The following is a 15,298-nucleotide window of genomic DNA, read 5'->3' as shown; positions in this document are numbered from 1 at the left end:
TATCTATGTATCTATCTATGTATCTATCTATGTATCTATCTATGTATCTATCTATGTATCTATGTATCTATCTATCTATCTATCTATCTATCTATCTATCTATCTATCTATCTATCTGAGTTTATTTGCCTATACCTCTGTCTATAAGCCTGTCTGTTTTTCTGAAAAGGAGTTCAAACTTCTGTCATGCTGACCTGAATATAGAGCCAGGCCTGACAACTGATTACTTTGGGGAGACATGATTCCTCTAAAATAGGGGCAAACCTATACACACTATGGGGAATCAAATGAAGGGACAAACTGAAATTCTTAGTCTTTCAAAGGTCTTATTTACATCCTTTAACCAAAGGTGTCTGCCTCATTCCAAGCATCATTGTTTTGGCTCTCTAAAATGCAACCTCCCGATATGTCTAAACAGTGATATGCAGGGGCGATTGTTCATCAGCCTGTGCCTTTCCCAAATGAAAAGCCACCTTTAACAATGTGATGAATGCCACAGGAAAGTGTAACAACCTGGAATTTGTATTTTCTGATGACCTTCCTAGTAATATGTCCTACTACAGGCAGTATAATAGCTCCCTTTGCAGAAATGTGCCTTTGAAACTCTAGACCTTAAATGGAGGAGAAGTCAATCACTCCATTAGTTTTAGTTTCCTTCTCCGTGAAGCATGGAGTTGGGTTCAGGGAACATAACGATCATCTTTAAACACATGCAATCAATAACATCAGTCTCAAATTATTGCAAGGAAGGAACTTCGAAGGCTTAAATTGACGTGTAAATGGGACCTGTTCTCCAGTTCTTAGTGGCAGCCTTTGGTATATTAACTGGCATGCCAGTGCAGGGTTAGCAGGTTGGGCAGCTGTGGTGGTGTGGATAAGAATGGCCTCTATAGGTTCATATGCATTAATGCTTAGCCATCAGGGAGTGGCACTGTTTGAGAAGGATAGGAGGCGTGGTCTTGTTGGGATAGATGTGACCCTCTCCTGCCTCCCACCTACCTGTCTATGGATCAGAATATACCTTTGAGCTGTTGCTCTAGTCCTGTCTGCCTGCCTGTGGTGGTGCTCCCTGCCTTAACGATAATGGACTATAGTGCTCCCTGCCTTAATGATAAGGGACTAAAGCCTTGCAACTGTGAGGAAGGCTCCGATCAAATGCTTACTCTTGAAGGAGTTGCCTTGCTGGTTCTGTCTCTCCACAGCAACAAATGGTGACTAACACAGCATTCATGCCTATCTCATCTTCAGTCCACAGTAGACTTCCTGGACTCCTCACAGCTTGCCTTCCAGGTAAGGCTCAGCATCATTCTTAAGCCCCTATCCTGCCTCTAACCATCATGGGTCTTCTGTGATTGCATGCGAATACAACTTACTTTTTTACCACTACGGTAAAAGCGTTTCTTCTTGGGGCTGGAGGGATGGCTCAGTAGTCAAGAGAACACAGTGCTCTCATAGAAGACCAGCACAGTGGGTGTTTACAGTTGTCCATAACTCTAACCCCAGGGCATTTAATGTCTCCTGTCTCCATAGACACTTACACACACCTGCACACAGACATACATACACACGCACACACACACACACATACAGACACACATACACATACATACACACAGACATACACATGCACTACTCACATATAGAAGCACACACATACACATGATTAAAAATAATAAAAATAAATAATTAAGAAGATCCACCCTAGAGGAGTTATTCACAACATGCAGGAAACACTCTATGTCTCTTAGATTTAGTTTTATTGTTCTAGATGCTACCAACTGATGTGCAAATGGTCTCCCTCTGGAGAAGGTTCTTCCTGTCAATCACTGCATGGCTGTCCTTGCTCACTCACATCTCCTCCAGCTATGGCCAAGCAAGACAACTCTTCCGCTTAGTAGTGTCGCAATAACTTGGTCAATATTTTTTGCTAACCCCCCTTTCTCCTTTTGATAGATCATGCTGCACATCTATCCCAGGCTGACCCTGACCTCATGATTCTCCCTGCCTCATCTTCCCAAGTGATGAAATGACAGGTGCATGCCAACCTCCCCTGCTAAACTCCTGGCTTTAGTCAATAAAACAAAATGCACTTTGGTATCCTTTCTATCAGTGACAGAGATTCTCTTTCCAGTTTGATAATTAACTGTGATAGTTTGTATATGCTCGGCCCAGGCAAGTGTGGCACTATTAGGTGTGGCCCTTTTATAGTAGGTGTGGCTATCTTAGAATGGTGCATCACTGTAGGTGTGGGCTTTAAGGCTCCCAGTACTAGCTGCCTGAAATCCAATCTTTCAAATAGCAGTCTTCAAATGAAGACAGAACTCTCAGCTCCTCCTGCACCATGCCTGCCTGGATGCTGCCATGCTTCTGCCTTGATGATAATGGACTGAACTTCTGAACCTGTAAGCCAGCCCCAATTAAATGTCGTCCTTATAAGAGTTGCCTTGGTCATGGAGTCTGTTCCCAGCAGTAAAACCCTAACTAAGACATTAACTTTCTTCCCCTCTTAGTTACCTCTCACTCCTGAAGTTTCTAAAATGTTTACACCACTTTCTCTTGAGAATAATAATTTTTAAAAAGGGGGTACAGAATAAAATGGTCCTGTGTACTAGGAGCAGGCTACCCTTAACTATAGCAATGGCTCTCTATGACAGGATTTCAAGTTGTAGGAGAGAGTGGCTGTCTCATCTCACACTATGCTGGTTGGTCTTCTTGGCAAGGGATACCAGGGGCAGACACAGCAGGATATTCACAGACTTTTAAAAAGGGGCTGAAGTTCTTTGGTACCAATGGATGTCAGAGATGAGCTAAGACAAACACTCACATAGAGGAGCAGTGGCATTTAATAAAGTGATTAAGCAGTGACATTAAATGAATTCTCAGGCTATTTTAAAGTGATTAATGTGGGTGGATGGAGGCCAGGACTCACTCGGGAACGATATGAGCATGTTTTCCTTGATTAAAAATTACCAGCAATGATGATGGTGAAATTCTCAGAGGGCAGTTTTGTTTGATTGTCCTGAGTGGTAAACAACGTTGCTTATTAAAAAGTTTTCTCCTCCAGGAGGATGAGGCAGGAGGATCACAAGTTCAAGGTCAACCTCAGCTAAGTAAGTTTGAGACCAGTCTGCATTACAGGGTAAGACCTGGTCTCAAACAACAAAAACTAATTTCCCCACTATAGTAGAAAGTCCCTTTTACCTCTGAAAGAATGACACTATTTATGAGCAGATTCTGAGTGCCACTTAAATTGTTTGGAAACAGTCTTATTTTACATATAGTCTCTCCTATTTCCTAGGTGGCTTTCACTAAAGCAGCATTCTCCCAACAACACAATCTTTAAACTCCAGGGTAATTGGGGGAATTCAATGAGATACTTTGTGCCAAGAGCTCAGCAAAAAGCCAAATGCACTACAGTTGTTAAAGCCTGTAAGACAGCACTGTCACCCTTCCGGTCTGAACCAGTGCCCTGAGCAGATCTTGGGCGCTGGCTCCACACCCAGTCCCACAACACCCAGAGAAAGCCTGATTCCCACGTGCTCTAACACACCCAGGATCACAGGTGAGGAGGCCACAACATCTGCCCCAACACCTGGAGTAACTGGGTTCCCCAGTATCCAAGGGACACAGGAATCCCCACCCAGCCAGGGGCATGGGTCCCTTCCAGTCTGAACCAGTGTCTTGAGCAGACCTTGGGCACTGGCTCTGCACCCACTCCTATAACACCCAGAGGAAGCCCAACTCCCAGGAGATTGAACACACCCAGGGGCACAGTTGAAGATATAACATCTTTCCCAATACCCAGCATAACTGGTACCCCCACAGGCACTAGGGAAATCCAAACCCCACAAGACAGAGACACAGGTTCCGTCCAGCTTGCACCTATGCCTGGAGCAAACCCAGGGCTCTGGCTCCCCACCCACTCCTGCAACATCCTGAGAAAGCCTGACTCCCAGGAGCTCTGACACAACAGGATGTTAGGATCACAGGATTCCAGAATCATAGGATCGCAGAGACTGCTGGACTCTGAGGAGTTCTGACATGTCAAGGATCGAGGCAGCAAGGAAAGGAGCACTAGAAATAAACAGAAGTGAGAGGCCAGTGCAAGAACATAAGCAACAGAAACCAAGGCTATTTGGCATCATCAGAACCCAGTTCTCCCACTACAGCAAGTCCTGGATACCCCAACACACAGGAAAAGCAAGATTTGGATTTAAAATCACATTTCAAGATGATGATATAGGACTTTAGGTAGGGCATAAATAACTCCCTTAAAGAAATACAGGAAAATACAGGTAAATAGGTAGAAGCCCTTAAACAGGAAACACAAAAATTCCCTTAAAGAATTACAGGGAAACACAACCAAACAGGTGAAGGAATTGAACAAAATCATCCAGGATCTAAAGATGGAAATAGAAACAATAAAAAGAAAAACCAACAAAGGGACACAACCCTGGAGAGAGAAAACCTAGGAAAGAAATCAGGAGTCATAGATGCAAGCATCACCAAGAGAATTCAAGAAATAGAAGAGAGAATCTCAGGTGCAGAAGATACCATAGAACACATTGACACAACAGTCAAAGAAAATGCAAAATGAAAAAATCTCCTAACCCAAAACATCCAGGAAACCCAGGACACAAAGAGAAGACCAAACTTAAGGATAACAGGTATAGAAGAGAGTGAAGATTCCCATCTTAAAGGGCCACTAAATATCTTCAACAAAATTATAGAAGAAAACTTCCCTAATCTAAAGAAAGAGATGCCCATAAGCATACAAGAAGCCTACAGAACTCCAAACAGACTGGACCAGAAAAGAAACTCCTTCTGTCACATAATAATCAAAACACCAAATGCACAAAACAAAAAAAGAGTATTAAAAGCAGTAAGGGGAGAAGGTCAAGTAACATATAAAAGCAGACCTATCAGAAATTTACAAGACTTCTCACCAAAGGCAATGAAAGCCAGAAGATCCTGGGCAGATGTCATACAGATCTTAAGAGAATATAAACACCAACACAGGCTACTATACCAGACAAAACTCTCAATTAACATAGATGGAGAAATCAAGATATTCCATGACAAAAGGAAATTTACACAATATTGTCACACAAATCCAGCCCAACAAAGGATAATAGACGGAAAATGCCAACACAAGGAGGGAAACTACACCCTAATAAAAGCAAGAAAGTAATCTTATTTCAACAAGCCCAAAAGACACAAACATAATTCCACTTCTAACAAGAAAAATAACAGGAAACAACAATTACTTTTCCTTAATATCTCTTAACAGCAATAAACTCAATTCCCCAATAAAAAGACATAGACTAACAGACTAGATAAGTAAAGAGAACCCAGCACTTTGCTGCAAGCAGGAAACACACCTCAGTGACAAAGACAGACACTACTTCAGAGTAAAAGGATGGAAAACAATTTTCCAAGCAAATGGTCCCAAGAAACAAGCTAGAGTAGACATTCTAATATTGAATAAAATCAAATTTCAACCAAAAGCTAACAAAAATGTATCAAGAACACTTCTACTTGTCAAAGGAAAAATCTACCAAGATGAATTCTTAGTTCTGAACATCTATGCTCCAAATGCAAGGACACCCACATTCATAAAAGAAACTTTAAAAAAAAAATAAAAAAATCTAAAAAAAAAAAAGAAACTTTACTAAAGCTCAAAGCACACATTGCCTCTCACATAATAATAGTGGGAGACTTCAACACCCCTCTCTGGACTACTATCCAATATATACAAAGAACTCAAAAAGTTAGACACCAGAGACTCAAATATAACCATATTAAAAATGGGGTACAGAGCTGAACAAAGAATTCTCAACTGAGGAATAACGAATGGCTGTGAAGTACCTAAAGAAATGTTCAACATCCTTAATCATCAGGGAAATGCAGATCAAAACAATCCTAAGATTCTACCTCACACCAGTCAGAAGGGCTAAGATAAAAAACTCCTCCATTGTTGGTGGGATTGCAAGCTGGTATAACCACTCTGGAAATCAGTCTGGTGGTTCCTAAGAAAATTGGACATAGTACTACCTGAGGATCCAGCTATACCACTCTTAGGCATATACCCAAATGATGCTCCAACATATAACAAGGACACATGCTCCACTATGTTCATAGCAGCCTTATTTATAATTGCCAGAAGCTGGAAAGAACCCAGATGCCCTTCAACAGAGGAATGGATACAGAAAATGTGGGACATCTACACAATGGAGTGCTACTCAGCTATCAAAAACTATGACTTCATGAAGTTCGTAGGCAAATGGATGGAACTGGAAAATATCATCCTGAGTGAGGTAACCCAATCACACAAAAACACACATGGTATGCACTCACTGATAAGTGGATATTAACCCAAAAGCTTGAGTTACCCAAGATACAATCCACAGATTACATGAAGCTCAAGAAGAAGGATGATCAAAGTGCAGATGCTTAGTCCTTCTTAGAAGGGGGAACAAAATAATCACGGGAGGAAATATGGAGACAAATGGTAGAATAGAGACTGAAGAAAAGACCATTCAGAGACTGCCACATGGAGGGATCCATCCCACATACAGTCACCAAACCCAGACACTATTTAGGGATGCCAAGAGGTGCATGCTGATAGGAGCCTGATAAAGTTGTCTCCTGAGAGGCTCTGCAAATACAGAGGCAGATGCTTGCAGCCAATCATTGGATTGAGAATGGGATTCCCAATGGAGGAGTTAGAGAAAGGACTGAGGCAGCTGATGGGGTTTGAAACCAATAGAACAATGATATCAACCAACCAGAACATCCCTCCCAAGAGCTCCCAGGGATTAACCCTTCAATCAGAGTACACATGGAGCGACCCATGGCTCTAGCCACATATGTAGCAGAGGATGACCTTGTTGGGCATCAATGGGAGGAGAGGCCCTTGATCCTGAGAAGGCTTGATGCCCCAGTGTTGGGGAATGGCAGGGAGAGGAGGCCAGAGGGAGTGGGTGGGTGAGGGAATACCCTCATGGAGGCAGGGGGTATGGGATGGGATAGGGAGTTTCTGGAGGGGAAACCAGGAAAGGGAAAAAGAAGACAGTGCTGTCAATGTTTACTACCATCTTTGTGACTTTATGACTACCCTTGGGAGAGCAGCCTCCCTGGCTCTGCCTCTGGCTCTGGCTCTGGGCTCCAACCAACCATGTGTAGGATGTGTACTTGTACTTACCACATCCTTGTTTAGTCCTGCACTACCATTTTAGGTATATAGTAGAAACTAGTTCAATGAATCTGACCCATAAAGAATGTATAGATGAATAAAGTTCAGATGAATAAATCCCATTTAGACAACACTTTTAGCTTCTAGAGAAGTGTCTTCGTGATGTTCTACTGTTGTGAAGAGACACCGTGACTACTGCAACTCTTACAAAGGAAAATATTTCATTGGGGCTGGCTTACAGGTTCAGAGGTTTAGGCCACTGTGGGAAGCATGGTGGCTTGAAGGCAGGAATGTTGCTGGAGGAGAAAGAGCTCAGGGTTCTACATCTTGATCGGCAGGAAGCAGGAAAAGAAATGTGAGCCACTAGGTGTGGTTTGAGCTTCTGAGGTCTCCAAGACCACTCTCCCCGCTGCAGTGATGCATCTCTTCCAACAAGGCCACACCTACTCCAACAAGGCCACACCTACTCCAACAAGGCCACACCTTCTAATTGTGGTACTCCCTGAGAGCCTTTGAGGACCATGTGTATTCAAACCACCGCAAGAAGGAAGAAGTATACAAATGTGTTTTCTGTTCTAGGTAGGGTAATGCATAAAGCAGAAAATTTATTTGGCTCACAGTTTGGGAGAGTAGGAGGTTCAAGAGCATGGCTCCAGCATCCACCTGATTGCCCTTGAGTGTTTCATGCTGCCTCACAACAGTAAAAGAGAATTATGACAACAGACTCTCTATGATAACCTATTCTTGTGATAGTGAACTCACTCCCGTGGGAATGCCATGAATCCCTCTTATAGACCTCAGCTATTAAAGGGCCCACTTCCCAAGATCTCCAGAATGGGACTTGAGTCTCTCCATGAGCTTTGGAGAGGATGAACCACATTCAAGCCATGCCAAGAGGTAAATGGAGCGACACCTTAGGAAGTGAGGTGGGACTATTCGGCACACTTTCCTACCTGAAGAATGAACCACAGCCTCAGATTTCATCCAAATGTCCTTCTGTTTCTTCCTTAACAATAGGATTAGGAGACCAAAGGGATCTGAGCAGGACTTAGAGGAGAAAACTCAGGTCAGAGCCCTTCTTTGAATAGTTAATTCTAAAGCCATGGTAGGGAGGCCCTAACTAATTATCAAATAATTTAGCAAAATGTAAACGCACACAGTAATCCAGATACTTTGTTTATACATTTTTATAAGTAATTTAAGAATATACTAGACTACATTTTTCATTTTTCTATACATTTTAGTTCTTTTTCGATTCTCAAATTTTATGAACATACATGTTTTACTAAGAACCACTACTTTTGGAAGTCCTGGAATCTATGTTTTAAAAGCATTGTATCCACTTCCTAACAGCACCTGGTATTCTTCATGGGCACTTTTAAAGGCACATGGAGAAGGAAAATTCAGGTATCTCTTCTATGAATCTCCCGAGCCTTGGGTACTACAGTGGGAATGACTCTGGTTCCCTCAGCTCCATGTCTACACTCTCCTGTGTTGAAACACGAATGCCAATTTGACAGTATCTGGAGATGATTGTGTCCTGAGAGGAAAACTAGTTATTGTAAGAATGGAAAATTTTTAGTTGACCCCACTACAGCACTCAGAGACCTACTCATACCCAACCTGAGGACATGGCCTTCTGTTCCAAGAAATAGGCTAACCAGGAGATCATCTGGCCCGGATTAGGGCTGGTTCAGTAATTCTAAGACAAGAACAGGGAAATGGTTTGCTTAGATAAGTTGACTAAACTTGTGTTTAGATAGAGTGTGCCAATTTGAACGAGCCAATGAAATTGTTACACACCTACTGATTCCCACCTGAGTGATATTCTCTATAAAATGAGCCCTGAGTTCGGGGCTCGACTCCTCTGTCTTCTGTGTGAGATACATGTAGTCCCCAGAGCTCTGGCTTCCTGAATATACCTCTTGCCTGATTGCATCAAGACTGGCTGCTCATGAGTTCTTGGGTTTGCGTCATCCTGGTACTCGAGTAAGATTCTCCCGCTTGGGAAGGACCTTTCATTATGAATGGGATTAGTACCCTCATCAAAGAATGGGATTGTACCACCAAGTCAGTAGGCTTGCTGGCCTCTCTGCCCTGTGAGAGCACTGTAAGAGAAGCGCTGCTATAAGGAGCCAGACAATTAAAGTGTTAGCATCTTGATCTCAGACTTCTCAGGCTCCAAAACTGTAAGAAATAAACTTCTGATTGTGTGTAACTTACCCAAACTCTGGCACTTGGTTATAGTAGCCCTAACAGGTTAAAACAAACAAACAAACAAACAAACAAACAAACAAAAAAGACCCACTTAGTTAAGAAGTAGCAGGCATTCTCAGGACTATTTTATACATTTGTAGTAAAAACAGGAAACAAAGAGATTCAGAAGTCCCTTAAGCATTCAAGGCAAGGCAAAGAGAATATGGATGAATAGAGAAGAGCCCAGTCTGCCAACATCCAGCATCAACAGAAGGCTCTCTTGGCACTAGCATCCTTTTCATTTTCCTTTCCCTCATATGAAATTCCTTCCCCCTGCTCTCTCTCCTCCTGTGAACAGAGAGAGAGAGAGAGAGAGAGAGAGAGAGAGAGAGAGAGAGAGAGAGAGCTATTTAACAACCAAGACCACATTTCAAGGCCAAGATAACCAATTAAAAGTAACACTTCCCTAAAACTGCAAACAGTCCCCTCTCCAACGCAAACTTTTAAGTCAAGAGGACAGCTTTCCACATCCCTTCCTAATAGAGCTTGGCCTCCATCCACCAACATTAATCACTCAAAGATGGCCCAAGAACCTATGTAAGGTCACTGCCTAATCCTTTTATTAAAGGTCATTGGTTCTTGACTATGAAAATGTGTTTTGTTTCCCATCCTCAGCCATCTGCCCCACAGTCTGAGTCTAAAGACATTTACTCTCTCACCAAGGACAGTTGGAGACCTCTGTAGAGCCTCTTGTCTTTGAAATTTCACTAACGTCCAAAGACGCTTTGAAATGCAACACATTTCTGCCAAGGTGCTAGAATGTAGCAGAAGTCTCCAGAAAGATACATTCAGCTCTGGAACCTTTGGATTCCACTTTCTTTGGTAAGGGTTGGAATATGGAAACACAGCACTTTGCAAACTAGCTTTTTTGGGAAGGTATTCTATTTATGACTGTCCTTGGGAAAGCACTATCCTGAGCCATAGCCAGAGAGAGGGACCAGGAACAAGGAAGTAGATGAAAGTTTGTGGAGCAAAAATGTCTGTCCACGGTGCAATTCAGTTTGAAGATACCAGACACGATCAAGGACTTTGGAGGGAAAGGAAGGGTTCAGAGAGCAGTGGCTCCAGAGGACGTTCTAATGCTTGGGGCGGAGCTTTCTACGTGGCGTCCCCGAGCTGCGCAAGGGATAGGGCTGTGGTGGGAAGCTGCTGGCTGGACCAGTGTGCTCTTCAGAGCTTGCCTGTCATGTGTACAAGAAACCCGTGTGCGCGTGTGTGAGCGCACCTGGGCAGGTTAGCGTGGTGTGTGGTTCGTAACACATCCTTTGGAGCTTCTCTCTGTGCACATATCCGAGGCTGTCTGCAAAGCAATGAGGCTTATTTAACATTCACCGTGGGACAAATAAGAGAAAATTAAAAGAGCAATTTTAGGAGGGAATAATTGTTTTCCATACACTATAATTACAACTGCCTGTAAATGCCGCTATCATAAACGAATCTGCCGTTTAGAGTTCTCTTAAATTCTTTCCGTAATGAACACGCTCTGAAGGCGGGAGACCTCGGCGATGCTCCAGCAGGGGAAGCTGGGCCTGCACTGACCCCTGGCGTCTGCCTTGCGCAGAGACCTCCCTCCACAGCCACAAAGCCTGGGACCCCGCTGTGAGAAATCCCTTGTCCTTCTGTGTCCTTGGCATTACAAACATCCTGGAGACCCTTGGGACAGAAGTAAATCTTAGAATCTCTGTCTTCCTAGCTCTCTTGAGGCGATTTCCTAATATTTGCGTCGGCATTATTTCCCTTCTCTGGCTCCCTCCTTCAGCAAACAGCACCTTTCAATTGCCACTCAAAAACCTGAAGGTCATTTCTGATCTTCCCTTCTTTCCTACCACAGGGGTGAGCAAGCCAGTAATGCCTTAGCCACTGAGGCGTGGCGATGGTGTGTCTCCTACAGATCTCTCCATCCATCCTGGATAGACACCAGCCATCATCACCCTTTCTGGATGGTGCACATCAGCCTCTGAGTGACTTTCTTGCTTGAGACTTAGTGTCTCCAGGGATCTTCTTCCACTTTCTAACTCATGAAATTTATTCCTCAAGTAACCTTTGATGAACCAGAGAGACTGCTGTTAATTACTTTTAATAAGTCATGGCGCGAACTTGGCACTATCACTTGGGCAATCTCCTCCTTGCCAGCGTTGGTGCGGGAACAGTGCTTTTCTATCTTTTTTTTCTAAGGACTTCCATTATCAATTCCCCCGTGCCCCGCCCTTTCCCTTTGTTTCCAGAGAAATCTCTTGGACCAAATAAACTTGATGATTAAAATAAAATTATTTCCTGCTTTTCATGACAGGCAGAGCTGACTGATAATTGGGGCATCTGGTCAGGAGAAGATAACCAGCATTATCATAAAGAATGAGCCTAATCCCAGCCACAGGCAGAAAAACAGTCCGATAGTTTATCTAGCCAGTGCAGTCTTATCAAGACGAAATCTAGCGTCTCCGTTTGCTGTTCGAAAATATTGAGAGAAGCACATAGCTTCCTATTTCGGCTGTCCTAGATCCCCTGTGATACTCTCTGAAGGAAGTGGCTCTTGGGGAACTGCTCTGAGATTCTAAGAGTCGGCCGCACTCATACGCCGAGGTGCTCTCGGCGTTCTCTAAGCGACCACAGCCCTTCTTCTTTAATTGCACCTGGTCCATAAATAAATATTCCATCCCCAATGCCAGCTCTAATTAATTAAAACTGGGAGGAGTTCACCATGCCACTTGCAAATTGAGCATATATGTGAAAGATCTCAGAACAAATTAATTTCACATAGATTTAATGATTGATTACTTAATGCACGCTAATTAAATGTTTGGGGGGGAGGGTATAGAGTCTAATTAGTATTAATTTTTACATTGCCAGATTATAATTCTCCTTTTCTTTTTGGCCACTAGTTATCCAAACACTGCCATTTTCCTTTGGTGTTATGCTCCGCTCATTCCTCTTCCTCTTCCTCCTTTACTGAAGGGTTTATCATTCCTCTCAGAAAGGTCTAAGTTCTTGACGCAAGCGGTCACGTTCCACTTGCTCATTCTCTTTCTCCTTATTGCAAGTCTGACTTGTTAAAGAATAAGGATACCGACTTCTTCCCAGTTAATCAATTAACATCAATTGCTCTCTTTTCTCTGTCTCCTCCCCTTCCTTCTCCTCTCTCTTTTTTTCCCCTCTTCTCCAAAACTCAGTATGCAGTTCTTAATGGTCTCATAGGCAGAGGTGGGGTGAACAGTATGAGGTAAATTTAAGAATGACTAGAAAAATTTTAAATCATGTAGACTCTGTGTTAGATATTAATGTTAACATTAATATTAAATTTGGGTATTGGAGTGGAAGTTCTGGTTTCTCTAATAACTTAGTTGTATCACCAGATAATTTTCTGGAAGCTGTCTTGTGAGAGGGCATGTGATGGCTTGCTGAAAACAGACACTTGAGAGGGCACATGGTGTTTAGAAAGAATGTAAGTAGAACCCCACAAACAGTGAGAGGACGCTCTTGCATTGTGACACCATGCAATGCTTCGCCGGTCTTTGTTGGTTTTCAACGGTCTTTGTTGGTCTTCGTAGAGAGAAACATGATAAAGAACGTCTCATGGTATTCCAGCTGACTCTGGCTGCTTCTGCTGACTCCTGCCCACTCAGCAGAACTTTGCTGTTCCTGTTGGATTACGAAACCTCCTCTCATTCATGTTTGATGTTTGCTATTGAACTGGACGGCTGGTATCCTGACAATGAAGAGTGGAATTGCCCCTAACGAACTACTTCCAAACAGGTTCACAAAACCCTTTTTCTGTTAACCATCATTTTCTCCTACCTCTGGTTGGTGGGTTAGAAGGAAGGCTGACGAATTTAAGAACCGTAAATAAAGTAGGTTTTAAAGAAATCTATGCCCAAGCCTACAGGGTATGAAGTTTACATGCATATAGGATGAATATGCCTAGAGATCTAATGTGCAGCATGGGAACTATAGTTAAGAATATCGTATTGAATACTGGGAATTTAATGAATACATTTTCAGTATTATTTTTTTCTACAAAAAGGTATGTGAGAGCACAGCTATGTTAATTTGCTTGGTTGTAATAGTTACTTCACTACATATAGAAACATCAGTGTCATATACCTTAAATCTGTACAATCTTAAATGACTCAAACTACTAATTTGTCTGTCTATAATAACAAGGTTATAATTCTATAAGAGACAGTTCATGTTTATGAAGTGAGTGTTTTCTACAATTTGCTGTCAAGTACTTTTAATCAGGAAAGGAAGGAAAGTATGTTTCAGGAGTGTGTGTGTGTGTGTGTGTGTGTTGCACACATGTCCACGTACACACATCCCTCTACATTGCTTAGAGAGATAAGGTGGTAAGATGCCAGCAATTGGTGAAGGATCTCTTGGTGGTCATTATACTGGCTTCCAATTTTTCTGCAGCTTTCAAACTTTCAAAACAAGCCTTGGGATAGAGCCTTTTGAACCCCTTGGATACTGTGTTATTATTTCAGTCCTTTTCTTTCCTTAAACTCTGATTCATCCCTGCTGTCCAAATGCCAGGAGGCAGCTTTCTCCTTGTATTCGATCAGGATGGGCTAGGTTATGCTGCAGGGACAATCTGAAAATCCCAGGAACTTAAACCATCAAAGGCTTCTCTCCACTAGTGCTATGTGTCCATTTCAGATCAGTAGGAGATAAAAGCCATCTTTGTGAGCATCTCAAGTACCCTCATTCTCACCTCTTAAGGTGCCATGTCTATGAAGTGGATTCCCCTCCTTTATTTTCAAAGGAAGAGGTTTCTTTCCTCTTATTTAAAGATAACTGCTTCGCATGAACTCTGGACCCCATCTCCTCTGGGATTTTGTTCCCACAATGTGTGTCTAGTTCCTCCTCCTCTGTTTCTGGCCCTCTTCTCTCCATGTATTTTAGTTTCCATGTCTCAGAAAGATCCCGTGTTTGATTCTGTTAAGCCTTGTAAGTTCCTGCTTTTCGTCTTTCGTTTTGCTGATGTCTTTTCTCCATTTCCTGACATGCCCATCTCAGTTTCCACAGGAGCTGACATTTGCTCCCCAATTATACTGACACGTCTTCTTGAAAAATGAGTAGCCATTTTAGTTCTCCATTCCATAGTTCCTGATCTCTGCAGGGAGGTACTAAGGACCATGGCTGCCATCCCTTATGTTCTCTCCAGCTCTGATCTATGGATAATTTTGGGGGTTCTCTTCCTATCCTCTGAGACTGCCACTTCTCCTTCAAGGCATCATTTCTGTCCTGCTGTCCTACTTATGAGAATCCTCCAGGGCGTTTCAGCATTCGCCTCCCATTGTCCCTCTAATGGTTGTTTCTATGGCATTCCCATGTGAGGGAATTGTAATTGCCTCCAGCGAAGACAACGTCCCTCTTCTCTGATATTTAACTCTTCTCCCTTAGAGGCCTCCTTTTACGTCAGGTTCTCAGCCCAGTAGAGACCTGTGTGAGTCTTTGGCTTCCCTTCCTGCTCTCCACCTTCACTTCTGAAATCCAAGTCTTACAGTTTTCCCAACGATAAACTGGTTGTCCTTGGCATCCATGCCTTCTTTAGGTAAGTCAGATGCATAGTCTGATTGAAACTTTCCTGTCCATAGTTCCCTCCAACTGCCAGTCAGATCACTTTCCTTATTTCATGGCACAGACCTATTATTGACCAACTAACACAAGCGTCAGGCCCGGACGCCTCAGCCGAGATCGTAATTTGACTTCATCCAGATGTTTAGCTTCCTAGCAGCCCTTGCAGGGTTGGGTCCATTTGGGTCCTTCTCTCTGAGCTTATGTGATTCCTCTTCTCCCTTCTTTCTCCCTTTCATTATCTTTATTTCCCTCACCCCATATGCTCCCCCTTTC

At 42.9% G+C, this 15,298-nt stretch overlaps 2 protein-coding genes across 4 annotated transcripts in view; one reads left to right on the top strand and one right to left on the bottom strand.

The window, feature by feature from the left end:
• The window catches only part of Nxpe4 (neurexophilin and PC-esterase domain family member 4), a 247,750-nt gene that overhangs the window by 134,030 nt on the left and 98,422 nt on the right, over positions 1-15,298 (bottom strand). The window lies entirely within an intron of this gene.
• LOC148004112 (uncharacterized) overlaps positions 12,870-15,298 on the top strand; it is an 89,090-nt gene continuing 86,661 nt past the window's right edge. For all 3 annotated transcript variants that reach the window (XR_015627634.1, XM_087564125.1, XM_087564126.1), the window contains exon 1: positions 12,870-13,201. Coding sequence is in view for 2 of the 3 variants with exons in the window: in XM_087564125.1 (XP_087420251.1) it covers positions 13,161-13,201 (41 nt within the window). In the remaining variant the exon portion in view is untranslated. The remainder of the gene's footprint in view (positions 13,202-15,298) is intronic.

Source organism: Rattus norvegicus, chromosome 8 (assembly GCF_021556685.1).
Source record: "Rattus norvegicus strain SHRSP/BbbUtx chromosome 8, alternate assembly SHRSP_T2T, whole genome shotgun sequence".
Taxonomy (NCBI): Eukaryota; Metazoa; Chordata; class Mammalia; order Rodentia; family Muridae; genus Rattus; species Rattus norvegicus.
The sequence above is the reverse complement of the archived record's forward strand: the minus strand, read 5'-3'. Positions and strand labels throughout refer to the sequence as shown.